General features: G+C 34.4%; 1 protein-coding gene across 2 annotated transcripts in view; it reads left to right on the top strand.

Moving 5' to 3' along the window:
• Nucleotides 1-15476, top strand: part of LOC106669329 (igLON family member 5-like) — a 123472-nt gene that overhangs the window by 60309 nt on the left and 47687 nt on the right. For both annotated transcript variants that reach the window (XM_024227155.1, XM_014398734.2), the window contains one exon: nucleotides 8733-8867. In XM_024227155.1, the coding sequence (XP_024082923.1) occupies nucleotides 8733-8867 (135 nt within the window). The remainder of the gene's footprint in view (nucleotides 1-8732; nucleotides 8868-15476) is intronic.

Raw genomic sequence — 15476 nt, 5'->3', positions numbered from 1 at the left:
GGAATTTGAAAATTAAATGTTATATTAATGGGAAAGTGATCAGAAAAATGCATAGGAAGAACCTTAAAATCCTCAATCATAGGAATGATATCCAAAGAAACGCAGCACAGATCATTTACTGAAGAACCAACTGTGCTGATAAAGGTATACTCGCCCTCCACATCACCAGGAAATCGCCCATTAAGAACAATTAAATCGTGATTATCACAGAGTTCCAAATATCTGCGGCCTCTTCCATTCAGAACCCAATCCTTCGACCGTCTAACTAACCTACATTTATAATTCCCAGGCACAATTTCCTCAGGGATAGATTGAGAATTACCAATTCTGACATTAAAATCACCGATCAGAATAAAACTTAAAGTCGAGTTGCTATTCAAAAACATAGATAAATTTTGAAAATGAGCTTCCCAAAAATTACAATTTAAATAAATTGGCAATATATAATATCCTTTGAGCGAAGACTTAACATAGACCACATCCTTACCGTCAATACTGGCGAAACTAACCGATGTCTAAATAACTAAAGCAAGATTTATACTATTATCTATTTTATCTTTTACTACAAGTTTTTATAATACAAGATGGGAACCGCGTCTCCATTTCACGTATTTATGTTTAAACTGGTTCTGAAGAAAGTTTTAATGGGAAAGAACATAAATAAGTGGTAAAGGTAAATGGAGGGAACTTGAAAAAGAGATTAATCCGAACCTTGGGGTTGTGGGGTATTAAAAGGAGGCCGAATGAAATGGGAAATCTGTCAGAGCCCATAATAACCCAGTTTATTCATAACAGGAAGATTTATTTGTTGAATACGTGAATTGTGAAAGCCCGTTGTTATTAAAGCAAATGCAATAATTTATTGCAGGCGAATTAGAGAATCGGATCGACCTGCAATTTTGGTGAGTGAGAGAAAGGGCAAAGCTTTTTTTTTTATAATATTGTATAAGTTTGAAAATAATATAAAAGTTGGGAAGTTGGAAAAATTAATTTTCCTTTTCAATCTGGCGGAATGCTTTTGAAAAGAGGCAATTAAGTATTTTTCGGTTTCAATTTCTTTCCGCCACGTATTACTTTCATTTCAAAATCGTTTTTGCTGTTGGTTTTATTTCTGATTCCTAATCCGACTTATCTCGGTTAAGCACAATCAATTTTGTAGGAAAAATGTAAATGCACGCGGCTAAGAACAATCGAAGGTAATTTGTGAATTTTCCTCAGAAATCCCCCCAACAAATATATATATATATANGTTTTGAGGCAAATTTACAAATCACCTTCGATTGTTCTTAGCCGCGTGCATTTACGTTTTATTTACATCAATTATCACCGGATTGACCCAGATAATAAAGTCAAATCGATAAGGATATATATTACAAACTTAAGTTAAACTAAATTAACTTAAACGGATAATTCCGATACAATTTTCACGAGTCCATCGGAAACGTTTTATTTACCTTCTAATGGAAAATTAATTAAATCCGTTATCGCAAATCTTGACTTGCCTGCTCAAAATATTATCCAAATATTGAACTAGCTCAGAGCTAAGCTTGAAATTATAGATTGTTCAAAGCGCCGTAGGTCAAAGGCCCGATTACCCGGCTAGATATCCTACTAGGTGGATTCTGCGACAACATACAAATTATCTCTGGCTTGAATTTGATAATGGAAATTATTTCCTAGTCGTCCTGATCACATTTCGATTTCTGGGCTCTTGGAATTAGCTAAGTTTCTTTTTCATTTATTTCCAACGGTCTCACAAAGTAAAATTTTTGAGCACGATGAATATTTTTATTTAGAAGTTTTAGCACACTCTTCCTGTTTTATGTACTATTTCACTTGTTTTCCTCTTGACAAAAAGTTAATCTTGAAGGACCAGACGGCTTAAACTAAGAAAAAAAACGTTCGTTTCTAAGCGCTAATTGAATGAAGGGTCAGTATCACTTGGGCGGCGTTTTCTTTCAACGCTACACCCGGCATAGCTTTTTAATAAGTAAAGTGAATGACAGTCTCTTCAAATCCAAACTTTTAGCGATTAGTAAGTTTTTCATAGTCCCTAATGTTTTCCATAATGCTCCAAATGGTTTTCTGAACATCCATGACATAAAGTTTAGTACTAAATCCAATGGACAATTTATAAGATTTCTAGCATTGAGAACTTAAATAATAATTTATATAATATAAATAATAACTTAAAACTGAAGTTAAATAAAAGTAGGAAAAACGGAATATTATACCTTCAAACATAGGAGAGTGGAAAGCCTTGCGGTTTTTTTAGATGTGGACAAAAAATATTTTTTTATGGAGATATATAACAAATTGTATGCTATTTGCAAGAAATCTCTTGGCCAATGTTGTATCAGCCGTGGAGGATTTAGAGGATTCCTTGTTGAGAAAAAGCAAAGAGCCAAAATAAAGGATTGAACTTTCCGAGAAACTTTTGGAATCGGGATTGGACTTTTCACAGAGGATTAACACACATAGCAGTCTTTGTGTAGTGATGGATGTAGAAAGAAGCAAGCATTGGCTTGTGGACAATAATCCCTAAAAATTGTCTGAAATTGAAAATACACTTTGTAATAGGCAACAAACAAGCCAATTATAACAAAAATATTTTTCACGTAGAAACCACGCTTTCCAATAATACACAAGCTGATGTGACAAACAAAGGTATATTGTATAAGTTGTGCGGCAGTAAAACTTAGCAAGTAAGATTTTTATTTACCTCCCTGGCGCCGCGTTTTGATTCATTATTACTTGAGAGGGGCTTTAACGGAGGAGCTTTTGATCGATCCAACCCGAACGTTTGAAAAATGTGCGACCGACCGTTTCCCAGCTTCCGTCAACAAGGAAGGACTTACGTCCTTTCGCGGTCCTTGAAAAATAACAAAAAAATTCCCGGGTTTCTCACTTCTTGATGAGGCACCGGTTCCCCGCCTTATATATAGATGATATTTCATTCCTTTATCAAAATCTAATGATGCTATAAAATATTTACGCAATCGGTACAAACGAACGGCGGAGTAATTATACACCATAATTAGCAATAATAAAATATATATTATCTTATTTTTTATTATGTATTTATCAATCTATCTACTTGTATTTATCTCTTTCCTTAAAATAATTCCATAATTTTTAGATCTCTTTCACCCTCACTCTCACTCTCTCACTCTCTCTCTCTCTCTCTCTCTCTCTCTCTCTCTCTCTCTCTNCTCTCTTCCCTCTTTCCTTTACCTATCTATCCACGTATTTATATCCCCTTTCCCTCTCTCTATCTTTCTAGTGTCTATCCAACACTTCATTACGGTTTGTATCCATATACCTGTCCATCTTATGCCGAATGAAGTAAAATGTTTATTGACCATTTTGTAATTAATTTATCAAAGTAAGTGAAAAATGTGTACAATATTTTGCCTAGCCTAAGTAAATTGTTATTATATATTGTACATTTGATAGAAGGGAAATAAAAGAAATCTACAAAAACAACTAAAGCACTAATGTAAGATAAATTACTAATGATTAAATGTATTAAAAAAGATTGATATGGCAAATAAAATACAATTTTTTTTTGTTGGGCTTTTCCGTTAGTAATGCAGTATTTACTGAAAGATAAATGAATGTAATTCAAGTAAGCAAACGTAATCTATAAGAAAAACGTGAAAAAGTATTGGAAAAGAAATCCCCCGTAATGCCAACATTACGATAAAGCTTCATTCGGGATTTAAAAAAATTTGGTGGTAATGTATAATTTTTTTATCTACAATTGCTAAAATAGTTCTTGAACGTAACGTAGACAAATTAATTACTAACAATTGTTTTGTAGTAAGACATATAATTACCTATGTATCAATTTTATTGCATATAATTTTTGATTTACTGTATTTGTTTACATAATTGTATTCAATTGGCTCCAAGGCATTATTGCGCCTTTTTCACCTAGCCTGCATTAAATATAAAAAGTATATCTTAAAATATAAATTCACTAGTTTTCGTGGTCCGCTTGACCAATTAATATCTTTCAATTAATTAAGGTTTTTAGTTGAGATAAAAAAGTCAGTGTCACGAGCGGGATTCGAACCCACGATCTTCGGCTAGATACGCCGCTCTAACACCTGAGCTATCGTGACTTCGATCCCCCCGGGCACTAACTTCCCATCTCAACCCCACCTTTTGAATTTTCCGTCCTTTTTGCCATTTTTCACGATTATCTTCATCGACCTCGAACTCCGGGAAGTTGGTGTCCGAGTGGATCAAGGTCACGATAGCTCAAGTGGTAGAGCAGCGGCGTATCTAGCCGAAAATCGTGGGTTCGAATCCCGCTCGTGACACTGACTTTTTTATCTCAACTAATAACCTAATAAGGTTAAAACAGTGTCAGACAAACATTTCCTTTTAACACAATATATAATACAGTATAGGTGACGTACTGATAGGAATAGAATCATGGTTTAGTTATAGTCTATTTCCAGCATTTTGAAAAAAAATGTATTTTTTGTTTATTTATTTTAATTAAGTAAGTTGTAAATTACAATAATGTAGTTGAATCATTGAACATTGGCCTTTTAGGCTTTCAGTTCCTATTTGTTTCCTTTGTTGTGTTTCTAAACCCTTCTGATTTGGTCCAGGAGGGCACAAATTGGTTCATATTGTATGCTTTACACGACACCATCTTGTCAATAGGACTGTAATTTGGTGTAAGACTGTTTCAATTTAGAGACAGCTGTGAGCTACCCAATTTATGTGAAGGAATTTTGACTTTTCATTAAAATACCCGTTTCCCATTCGATTTCTTCTGACCCAGTTCGTTATTATTCGTTTTAAATGTTTTTTATTAGCAAGTTTGTCTTTTTTTTCATTACCGTAGTCGGTCTGATTATCAGATACGATTACAGGAGCCGAGGGTATTAATGCAATATTAATTTTGATCCCTTGGGGCGAATGCCTCTCAATCGATTTTAACCAAATTTACAAGTTATATTGGGGTACATTTGATCAATAATTCATGGAAATTCTATGGTGTTCGGTTTGTCAACACTTATCTAATTGTTTTATAATAATAACTTCATTACTTCAGTATTCTTAAAGTATGTTCCTCAGGAAATTAGCGTTCTCTGGCAATTTAATAGTATGTATTATTATTATCATTATCGTATTCAACTTAATTTTCAAATATTGGTACAAAGTATAGAAACAGTAATATGAGTGTTAACAATAAATTAATAATTACACGGGTTTACCCACTGATAACGCTGTGCTGATCTGTCCTTTCTGGCACATTTACCTTACGTTGGCCATATGTTTTGATGTTTTTTATAAATTTCTCGATTACAAATAAACCAGAGATTTCGGATTTTTATGGATTTTAACGCCTGGATCTTTTTTCCTCAAATATTAAATTGACTTTTTTTACGCATGAACAATAAATTTTACTTATTACTAATATTACGCCTCAACGAATCAATTGATTGATTATGTAAATTTACCTTGGAGGGGTATTCTTCCAATAAAGGAGGCCTACACCCCGATTGGGGTGGGTGCCCTTTCAAAATTGAACGGTTATTGAACAGTTGTGTTAAGATGGATTTCAGAACGAAATTTGATCACTTTAAACCATTTCCTTTTATCTCTGGTTAACAATAAACTGAAATTAATTTTTTTTTAAATGAACAAAATTAAGTCCCAAATGATAGAAATAAATCCACCCCGAGGGCAATCCAATCCATTTTTTCATGGCATATCGTCATATTTTGAGCTACCGGCTGATTACGGCGAAATAGTCATACAGAAAATGATTTGAAAAATCAATAGGTTTTATTTTTCTAGCTATCTTTGAGTAGTTTGATATAAGTATTTTAAAATCAAAGATAATTTAATTCATTTTCCCCAAATACAATATTGTAAAAACTTTTTAGGTTGCAGAAATTTTTGAAACATGGTTCCATGAAACATGGAACAGTGATGTGAAAATAAAATTTTCTAACAAGCGGTGTAGAGAAATCTGAGGGCTATCCAAAACTTATTTTTTGAAGACATCATCTTTTGTGTTAACCCTTCACCCTGCTTATATGCTTGACACACCACTGGGTTTGGCGAAATCAGTTTTGGTGTGCTTAGCCTGAAGTAAACAATCCTCTGGACACAATCTTATAATTCCCGTAATACTCCGAAACCTCCCTCAGTAAGCCATAGTTTTTGTTACTAAAATTTACAATTCAATCCTACGCACCTCTCACTTTCCCCTACTATGGAAATATTTCATAACCAGGCACATATTCTCTTACAGACCTATCAGCCTTTTCCCATTTTCCCATAAAAGTCCAAAATCCGTGAAATACTGCGTTTTAACATATCACACGGAGAATTATCGACCAGCGATGATTAACAATTGATGACTGGGATCAGGTATGTGGTCCAAAATGAAGTAGTCATATCTTTTTTGCCTTCCTTAGGACTGGATACTTAGATAAAAAACATAAATAAGCATAAAAACAGAAGGGACACATTCAGGTACTTAGATCTGTTTTGTTCTTATGTTTTTACTTTATACAATATTAAGTTTTTACAGGTTAACCAATAAATAATTTAATAAACTAACCGTCACGGTTACGATTTACTGTAAATAATATTTATTAATTAGATTATTTATTTATTGAGTTATTTATTTATTAAATTATCTATTTGTTAACATATAAAAACTTATTATTGTATAAAGTAAAAACTTAAGGACAAAATTTACCTAAGTACCTTAACGTGCCGCTTTTATTTTCAATAAATCAAAAGGCGAAAACTCGGCAAAAAAGATAGACCACTTTGTACCACTCCTTTTTAAACGCCAAATAGCTAACTTAAACTTTCATAATGTCATTCCTTCACATCAATTTGGTTTCCGCCATTCCAAGATTCAGCAATGTTTCAGTGTGGTTGATAATTTCAACTAATTAAGGTTTTTAGTTGAGCTAAAAAAGTCAGTGTTACGAGCGGAATTCGAACCCACGATCTTCGGCTAGATACGCCGCTGCTCTTCCACTTGCGCTATCGTGACCTCGATCCACTCGGACACTTCCCATCTTAACCCCTCCTTTTGAATTTTCCTTCCTTTGTTGATAATATTTGCTCTGCTTGGAGGACGAAAAGTACTTCTCGGGTGCATTTCTTCAATCTTGCTTTTGAAAGGGCCTGGCACCCGGGAGTTCTCTTTAAACGAAAGCAGTACCTACCCACTGCTTAATCCTAAAATTCTAACTAATAGACGGCTGCGTCAGAGTGAGATGCGGCAATAAGTCCGCTCCTCTGTCTCCTCGAGTCCTAGCCAAGCCACCTCCAATATCCACGAGTATATCCACGAGTATCGTGAAGCACATTGAAGAATGGAGCAAAACGTGGAAGATGAAACTGACCGAGGTCTAATGGACCCAAGATACATCATTTAAATCGACAAAGAAACAGTACAACTTCTTTAGTTTTGAAAATGACAAATTAACAAGATTATGAAGAATGAATAAATTTTCAGAAGTGGAGAAGCCCTTACGGAAGCCTACCTGAAATTCAATTAGAAGATTGTTAGAAGACACAAAATATTCCAGTCGCCTCAGGAGCATTCCCGAAAATATTTTTGAAACTGCGTCTAAGCAAGAAATTCCTCTATAGTTAGATAGTTAGAACAAATGAGTATTACTATAAAAAAGAATTATAAGCAGGGTAAGGCACCATAATTGATGATGGCGAAAAGAGCCTCTCACTGGAAACAACCAAGCTGCATGTTTTATTTTTGTGACGCTCCCATAAGAGGTTAGGTTGCTTTGTAAGTTTCAAAATCAAAGATGATTTATTTAAGGTAAACGTTTAATATTTCTATAATATATAAGTACGATTTATTACTGTCAAATTAGAGAAGTAGGATGCATTTGAAATGAACAAGGAGCGGTTGCTAGAAATGATTCACTCCACTAAACTAAACTCATAAATTAATTTTGGTTGATTCCAAAATTTTTAATTCTAAAAATATTTTCAGTCCCGATGAGGGGATATATTCCTCGAAAGCATATCGAAAAGGAACTTTATTTCAAATTCGCTTCATCCGTGACTTTTTATATAAAATATGTTATTAAGGTTGATAACAAAATCACTTCAAGATAATGGCCATATGGTAGATTGGATAAATTTATGAGATTCTAGAAAACTAGTATTTTCTCCGTTTAACGCTAAATCACAAATCATAAGAACACCCGTTTAATTACGAAGTGTCGCAATAAGTAAAGTACCCATTGCCTCAGTTATTTCTTCTACTTTTAATATTAAATATAAACTTAATTCGCCGTAGAATTAAATATCCCTGACAGTATTCAGCAATACAGTTGTAACAGATATGCATTAATTATTTAATATTCAAACTTGTGTGGCAGTTACAGGGGACGAAGTTGAGTTGTATTAATTATTAATCCTCCAGCTGGAGTAAATCACAATGTGGCTGAATTTAGTCCTTAGTAAATATAAATGACGTAATTTGATATTTAATTGTTTTCGTTATTATTTGAACTTTTATACATTTAAATAGCTTTGAACTTTTTATAGCGAAATGTATACGGTTGCGTATTTTCCTCGTGTAACTTATTATTATTATTCATGCCCTCTCTAAAAAAAATAAATAAATGTATAAAATTATGTCATTTCTGACAAAAATATAATCTCACGTTTATAATTGTTTGTTGACAAGAAATAGTATTTTGTTTCAGGTTATGACCGCGTTCGGAAAAATCGAGCGTGACTTCAACTTGGTCGTTGTAGTGCCGACTGCTTACATCTTGGGTACTGGCGAATATCATATTGGCCAAGGGAGCACAATCAGCCTGGTCTGCGTAATTGAAAACGTAAGTTAGATATGAAAATTATCGTCGTGTAAGCTGCTCATATGAAAACAAGTTGCCGACATGGACCTGTTTCTCCTTAGAAAGAAAAGTTCATTTTTACACCAGAGCCTTTCCTTTTTTCCTCATCTTAGACCCGTCTGTAAAAACCGTCAACCATTTCGTTCAACTTGATTGCAATGCAATTATGCATGAAGCTTCTTAAAAACAAGTCTTTCAACAAGTGGAAAATTAACTTGGCGTTCGAATTTTAGCAATCTCGCCATAAATCCAATTCTTATAATCTTGTCTTCAAAATATTTTAGCATATATTTCTTAATTATTATTGATGTTGACTAGTTATATAGTAATTAATATTGGTAAACAAGAAAAACAAATTTGAGATTTAAAAAACTGGACCTTTTACAGATTACGTGCTAATAATGACGAAATAAATCATTTACAGAATTAATTATGAATTTCGCCCACCGTGTGTTAATTAAGTTATAGTTTGTATTACCTGCAAAAAGTTCTCTCGTTGGCCTTTTTTGATTTATTAGTTAATAAAATCTCGAGTTTCGAAATTATTCCCTTAACTTACTAAGAATACTTCGAGAAGTTTTTTTCAGCCAATTCATATTATACTGTAAACTTTTTTATAAACGTATTATATAATAACTCTTATTCGAGGTTCTGCTTACTTTAATAGCAATTATGTCGGTAAATGAACAAAAGGTTCGATATACTGCGCATATTTTTTATTTTAATAAGCTAAGTCATATGAGCGACAAAGCAAAATTTCCATTAATACATTTTGATAGCATATTTAACTCAGAGAAATACAGTCATTAGGAGTTCTCTTCTGAGTATGCATTTTCTATTTGTAACTAGGCCCATATCGAATCGATGGTAACCAGACACCCGTCAGACAAAGAGAGATGAAACAGAGGCAATTTTCTCCGGACTTAGGAAACCCGGAAAAGCTTGTCTTCAGAATTGGAAAAGTTTAATAAACTCGTGACAGAAGTACATTGTCGCCGACTCTGGCCTAACCGCATGCACATACAAGATGAAGCGGGAAGGGTATTATGCCGGGAACAATCAGTGAAACTCCGCCAGAGAAGCTTTACCGAGGGATTTGAATTGGAAGCTCCAAGGTAGTTAAGATACGTCTTTAATACAACACCAAGAGACTGAAAGTACGCATGAATCGACGCCAGATGAGGACGGGTTAATGCGATTCGACATACGATTTGAATGGGTATAAAGGAAGAACTTGACAACTTGATGTCAACCAAATACAAAACAACTTAACATACAAGTCACTAGAAGTATAAAAGTTAATATCAAACCGGAACAACATGGATAATTTTCTAATTAAAAAGAAGCTAATGAAATTTTAACGTTTTTATCCTAATCTATTAAAACTCATTTTAATAAAATGTTAAAAAATGTGCATCATTTCTGAAACGGACCGCCTATCGTTGCTGTTTTGAACTATTGCATGCATTATATGCCACCATAAATGGTGAGTTAGCGTTAGTACTCGTTTTACAATACAAATAAAATACCTGTAAACTGGTCGTTTCCTATCATATTTGGTTTCCTTATCCTCATTGTTTTGGACTGTCGGACAAGTTTTTGACTTAGTGATTTTTCCTCACCTTGCATATAACCCTGACGCCTTTGTTGACGGCGAAAAGTCGAAACCTAACGACTCATGTCAAAAACACAAAAATAAAACCTCCAACTTGATCGTTTCCTATCAATTTTTGCTTTGTAATTCCCCCTGTTTTGGACTGGCGAACGGGTTTTTTACGTTAGGATGGTGTCTCACCTTGCATATAACCCAGATCCATCATCATTAATTCGCATTATAAAAATGTTTTACATTGCAAAATTTTTTTAAACTTGATATTTTAATTGAACGATCCAAAACTTATGTTTCATTACATCTCGTCTTCTTAAGTCTAAATGTCTCCTCACCTTCCTTATACCCAGACCCACCACTGGTTATGTTGAAATGTCGACACAGGTCCGGTACTACAAAAATCATGCGAAACGACGTAACCAAGGTGTAAGCAAAATATGTTTTGTAAAAACATTTTAGGCTATATAATTAAAAAAATAAAGATAGGCAAAACCATCATACATAAACATGAAAGATAACACTAAAATTAAATAATAAAATATTACGCATCAAATTTTCCACGATCCCGAAAGAGAACACGCATTAACTGTTAACTATGAATAAATAAAAGCTCAATTTTGATTTAAATATATAATACTGATACTGTGTGCTTTATTATTTATAACTGTTTACCGGCATAGTAAGAGCCCCAGCATAAGTTAATTAAGCTTTACTTTCGTCTACAGTACAATGTAAATGGCCGACCTAAAATGCTTCACCATAAACATTGTTTAGGCGAGTTGAACAATTTGTAAAAAGTGTAACTTACGCAACTTACTTTTATAGTTTACCTCAACTTACTTTTATAGTTTATCTCTGTACCTTTATAACGTTAAACGTTTTATGGTGGTTTGTCCCTGTACTTTAAAATTAGAAAATGCCTGCTTTCTAAGAACGTCGAGAGTTTTTGATCAAGATTCAAATATGAATTCACATATTTGAAATCTTGGATTTTCATACGTTTAAAAATTAATGTCATTTTTTGATGTCATCCTGGACTTGTTTTGTTAAACCTTGCTTTGCAAAAAAAATATCAAATCCTTCATCAGAGTGCATATCCACTTCCAGATAACGCGACATATGTGACTATGTCAAGTCGCTAAGTAGATTCATATCTTCGCAATGGCCCTCATCTTAGATTCTCCTTTAATCTCAACATTCCAGGCTGGTAGATCAAATATGTAAGTTTCTTGCTTCACTGTATGCCTCGTGCAACTAGAGACGAGTTTCTCCGTTGCCAAAGGATCGCCAACTTGTACGACGAAGCACCCTTGGTACAGACGATTAACTATTTGAAACTTCCTTTATACGAAATTAACTCCTCGATCCATAACAGCGTTAAGCAAAGTAAGACGATGTTTGATTTAAATTAGTTGACGACTCTTTTCTGCTAGGGCTTACATAGCCTAATATTGACAATTATTTAATTGATTTTGTCCTGAAATCTACGATAGCGATAAAACATTCAACTGTTTTGTAAAGAAACGAATTTTGGTTGAAAATGACCAATCATGTCATATCTAGTCAATTTGGATGCTGAACGGCGCACTCTTTCCCTAGCCCATTGTTGAGAGAGAGAATTCGATAAAGGTTCAGTTTGCCATAAAGTCTTCATTGATGTGTAAAAGGACACAGGCAAAGGCATTGCTGGGAAACAAAATGAGATTAAACAGAGAGGCCATCAAGGAGACGTTGCGGATTCTCGGGAAGGGAAAAATTAGATAATTGGGCAGTATGGTTAAGATGGATCGAAAACTTGGTGCGGAACCTTTGGAAGCAGAATTGGATCAGTTCATGGACAAAAGAAACGTTATACTCGTTGTGTATGGAGAGATTAATGACGTAATAAAGTCCTTTGACGATTTGCTTTAAGATTTTCTATTGTAAGGATTAGATGCGATGGATATTTCCCGCAATTCCACTCCGTATGTCCAGTTCATAAGTAATATCTTGTTTCTTGGGTTTTGGTCAGACTTTTTTTCTTTAAGGGGAGTTGTGTAAATATTGTTTGAGGATTCTACCTCAGTCCCCGTACATGTCAAAGTAACTGAGTTGAGTGGAAGTCCTTCCTGTTGATTTAAAGTGGATAGCAGGACAGTTTTTCAATATAAATGTACACTGGGTACATTTTTCTTTATTATATCTTGACTTCCGCTTTTACCGTCTTTGATAAGCTCAAGGTGATCTTGCATGTTGGAAGTTGCTCGGATAATATTCGGGTTAAAAGACGGCTCCAATTCAGTCATCCTCACAAGCTGTAATGATGGCCACGTACAGAAACCCATCCAAGAAATATTATGTTGTCTTCAACGAAGGAAATCATCGCCTCTGAATCCTAGCTGTATCGTGTAATGGTGTAATGTAGTAGGAAACTGAATTTGTAAGAAGGTATGGTTCCATTCGAATATTTCGAAGGTTTTGGACATCACATAAAGAATGATGATGGGTCTGTAGAAGGATATGTGGTTAGGAGGTTAACAAGCTTTAGCAATGAGAATTTCTACGGAATATCTCCCTAAAAGAGGAAGTGAGTAGTGCGTAGGATGAAATAGTATGTTTTGGATAAAAATACTATGTCCTTCTGAGGAAGGTTTAGATATATATAGATCACATCCAGAGAATTTTTTACTTGGTCCTTCAAAAAGATGGTTTGACAAGGATAAAATGATGATCTGGTATACTATTATGCATATATTATTGTATAAATTATGCATCAATTTTTGTATATTAGGATCAATATTTTTATCTGAATGAGGCGAGCCCATTGCTAGGTCGCTTCTGGCTCAAGATCCATTAAATATTAAGATGTTAAGTTTAATTCCACTATTTTTCGTGGTCCGCTTGACCAATTAATAACATTCAACTAATTAAGGTTTTAAGTTGAGATAAAAAAAGTCAGTGTCATGAGCGGGATTCGAACCCACTTCCTTCGGCTTGATACGCCGCTACTCTACCACTTGAGCTATCGTGACTTCGATTCCCCCGGGCACTAACTTCCCATCTCAACCCCACCTTTTGAATTTTCCCTCCTTTTTGCCATTTTTGACGATCATCTACATCGAAGTCACGATAGCTCAAGTGGTAGAGAAGCGGCGTATCAAGCCGAAGATCGTGGGTTCGAATCCCGCTCTTGCCATTGACTTTTTTATCTCAACTAAAAACCTTAATTAATTATAATAGATTAATTGGTCAAGCGGACCACGAAATTAGTGAATTTCTTAATTAATTAAGTTTAATTCTATTACGTAGATATTAGTAAGAAGCGTTAGTAGGTGTTATCCGTGTGAATTATTTAGCTAATAGGTTTTAAGTCCTGTTGAAGAGTTTAATCGTGATAATTAGGAACTGTTAATAAATATTGTGTGACATATTTTGTTTTACTGTTTAATTTACTGTGTATGAAAAGACACTGCCAAAAAAGATCAAAGGTTTAGAAACTACATACAAAATTATAAGTCCAGAGATGTACTGGAAGTTCCGACATATCAAACGACTTGATACGATACGGACAAGCATTTACAATTCAAACTGAATAAAATATTGAAACTCGTCACGAGTTTATTCACATATAAATACAGGAGGATTATCAGTAGTCCAAGCAAAGAAAAAAGTCGGAATTGCTCGGAATGCTTTTATTAAAATCGACCGCATATGTAGATTTGTGCTACAAACGACCACTTTGAACAGTTTTCCGTTGATTTTGATGAAATCGGCGTTGAAACCAATCGAGATATTCCCACCGGTTTCAAAACCGAAATGAACTTTTGCCAAATATGTATTTCCACTTTTTATGTAATGCACCATGTTACGCTAGTGTATGTATTAATCATGTTATCCAGCATATTGGTTAAATTTCATTAATTTTTTAGAAATTTTATATTATCCTCAGGTAAAATGTAGCACAGTTTGCTGCGGTGGGATGAGATAATAAAGGCTGACGTTTTAAAAATTTTCGTTAAATCGATCCACTCGGACTCCTTTTGAATTGAGATGGGAAGTTGGTGTCCGAGTGGATCAAGGTTACGATAGCTCAAGTGGTAGAGCAGCGGCGTATCTAGCCAAAGATCGTGGGTTCGAATCCCGCTCGTGCCATTGACTTTTTTATCTCAACTAAAAACCTGAATTAATTGTAATATATTAATTGATCAAGCGGACCACGAAATTAGTGAATTTAAATATTGCGCAATATTTAAATATATAATATACAGGGTGTACTTTTTAGATGGATCGGCTGAATTTCTTTTAAACCAATGACGCTATCAAAAAACAAAAAATATGTCTTGAATATTTTTTAGTCTAGTTTCTAGCTTTTAGCTTTTTTGGAGAAAAATTATGCAGGGTACTTCAGACCCTCTTAAACTTCACAATTTCAAATACGGCTCTATGCATCTTGATACATCAGCTTATAGGATTTTTTAAATCGGATTTGTACTCCGGATTTACAATATTAAGCCGTAACGCTCTCATCTTGTCCAGGGACTTCGGGACTCTGATTACGATGTCTAACGTTCCTTGCACAACTTCGATTTGGTAGGCTGAAGAAAACATTCTTTCATACATCCTACGGACTGTTGAATCCAAGTTCTCCTTTAATGGCATACAAAACTGTAAATTTTCGAACGTGGGCAGAGGAAAATCCTAGAACTTTGTACTCTTGTCATCATCAGGTGATTCTCAGTTTCAATATTTGGGGGGGGGACTTCTCGGAAATAAATTAATTGGGCCTTATTTCTACAAAAATAATTTATATGATGCTCATTTCCTCAATTTGTTGAAGGAGGTCTTTATTGCTCAGGAATGGCTTTTCTAGGCACGCTGACCTTTTTCCTAGCTATTTCAGTGCACTTGCATAGGATATGTTCCGTTGCCTATCTCCCCCAGATATAATCGACATCATATGTTGATAGTCTCCCTCTTTCTCCCATTGAGGTTGTTTTTGCGTT

This window comes from Cimex lectularius, unplaced genomic scaffold, assembly GCF_000648675.2.
Source record: "Cimex lectularius strain Harlan isolate CLEC.00 unplaced genomic scaffold, Clec_2.1 scaffold35, whole genome shotgun sequence".
Lineage (NCBI taxonomy): Eukaryota > Metazoa > Arthropoda > Insecta > Hemiptera > Cimicidae > Cimex > Cimex lectularius.
Note: the sequence above shows the minus strand (reverse complement) of the source record. Positions and strands in the feature narration are given on the sequence as shown.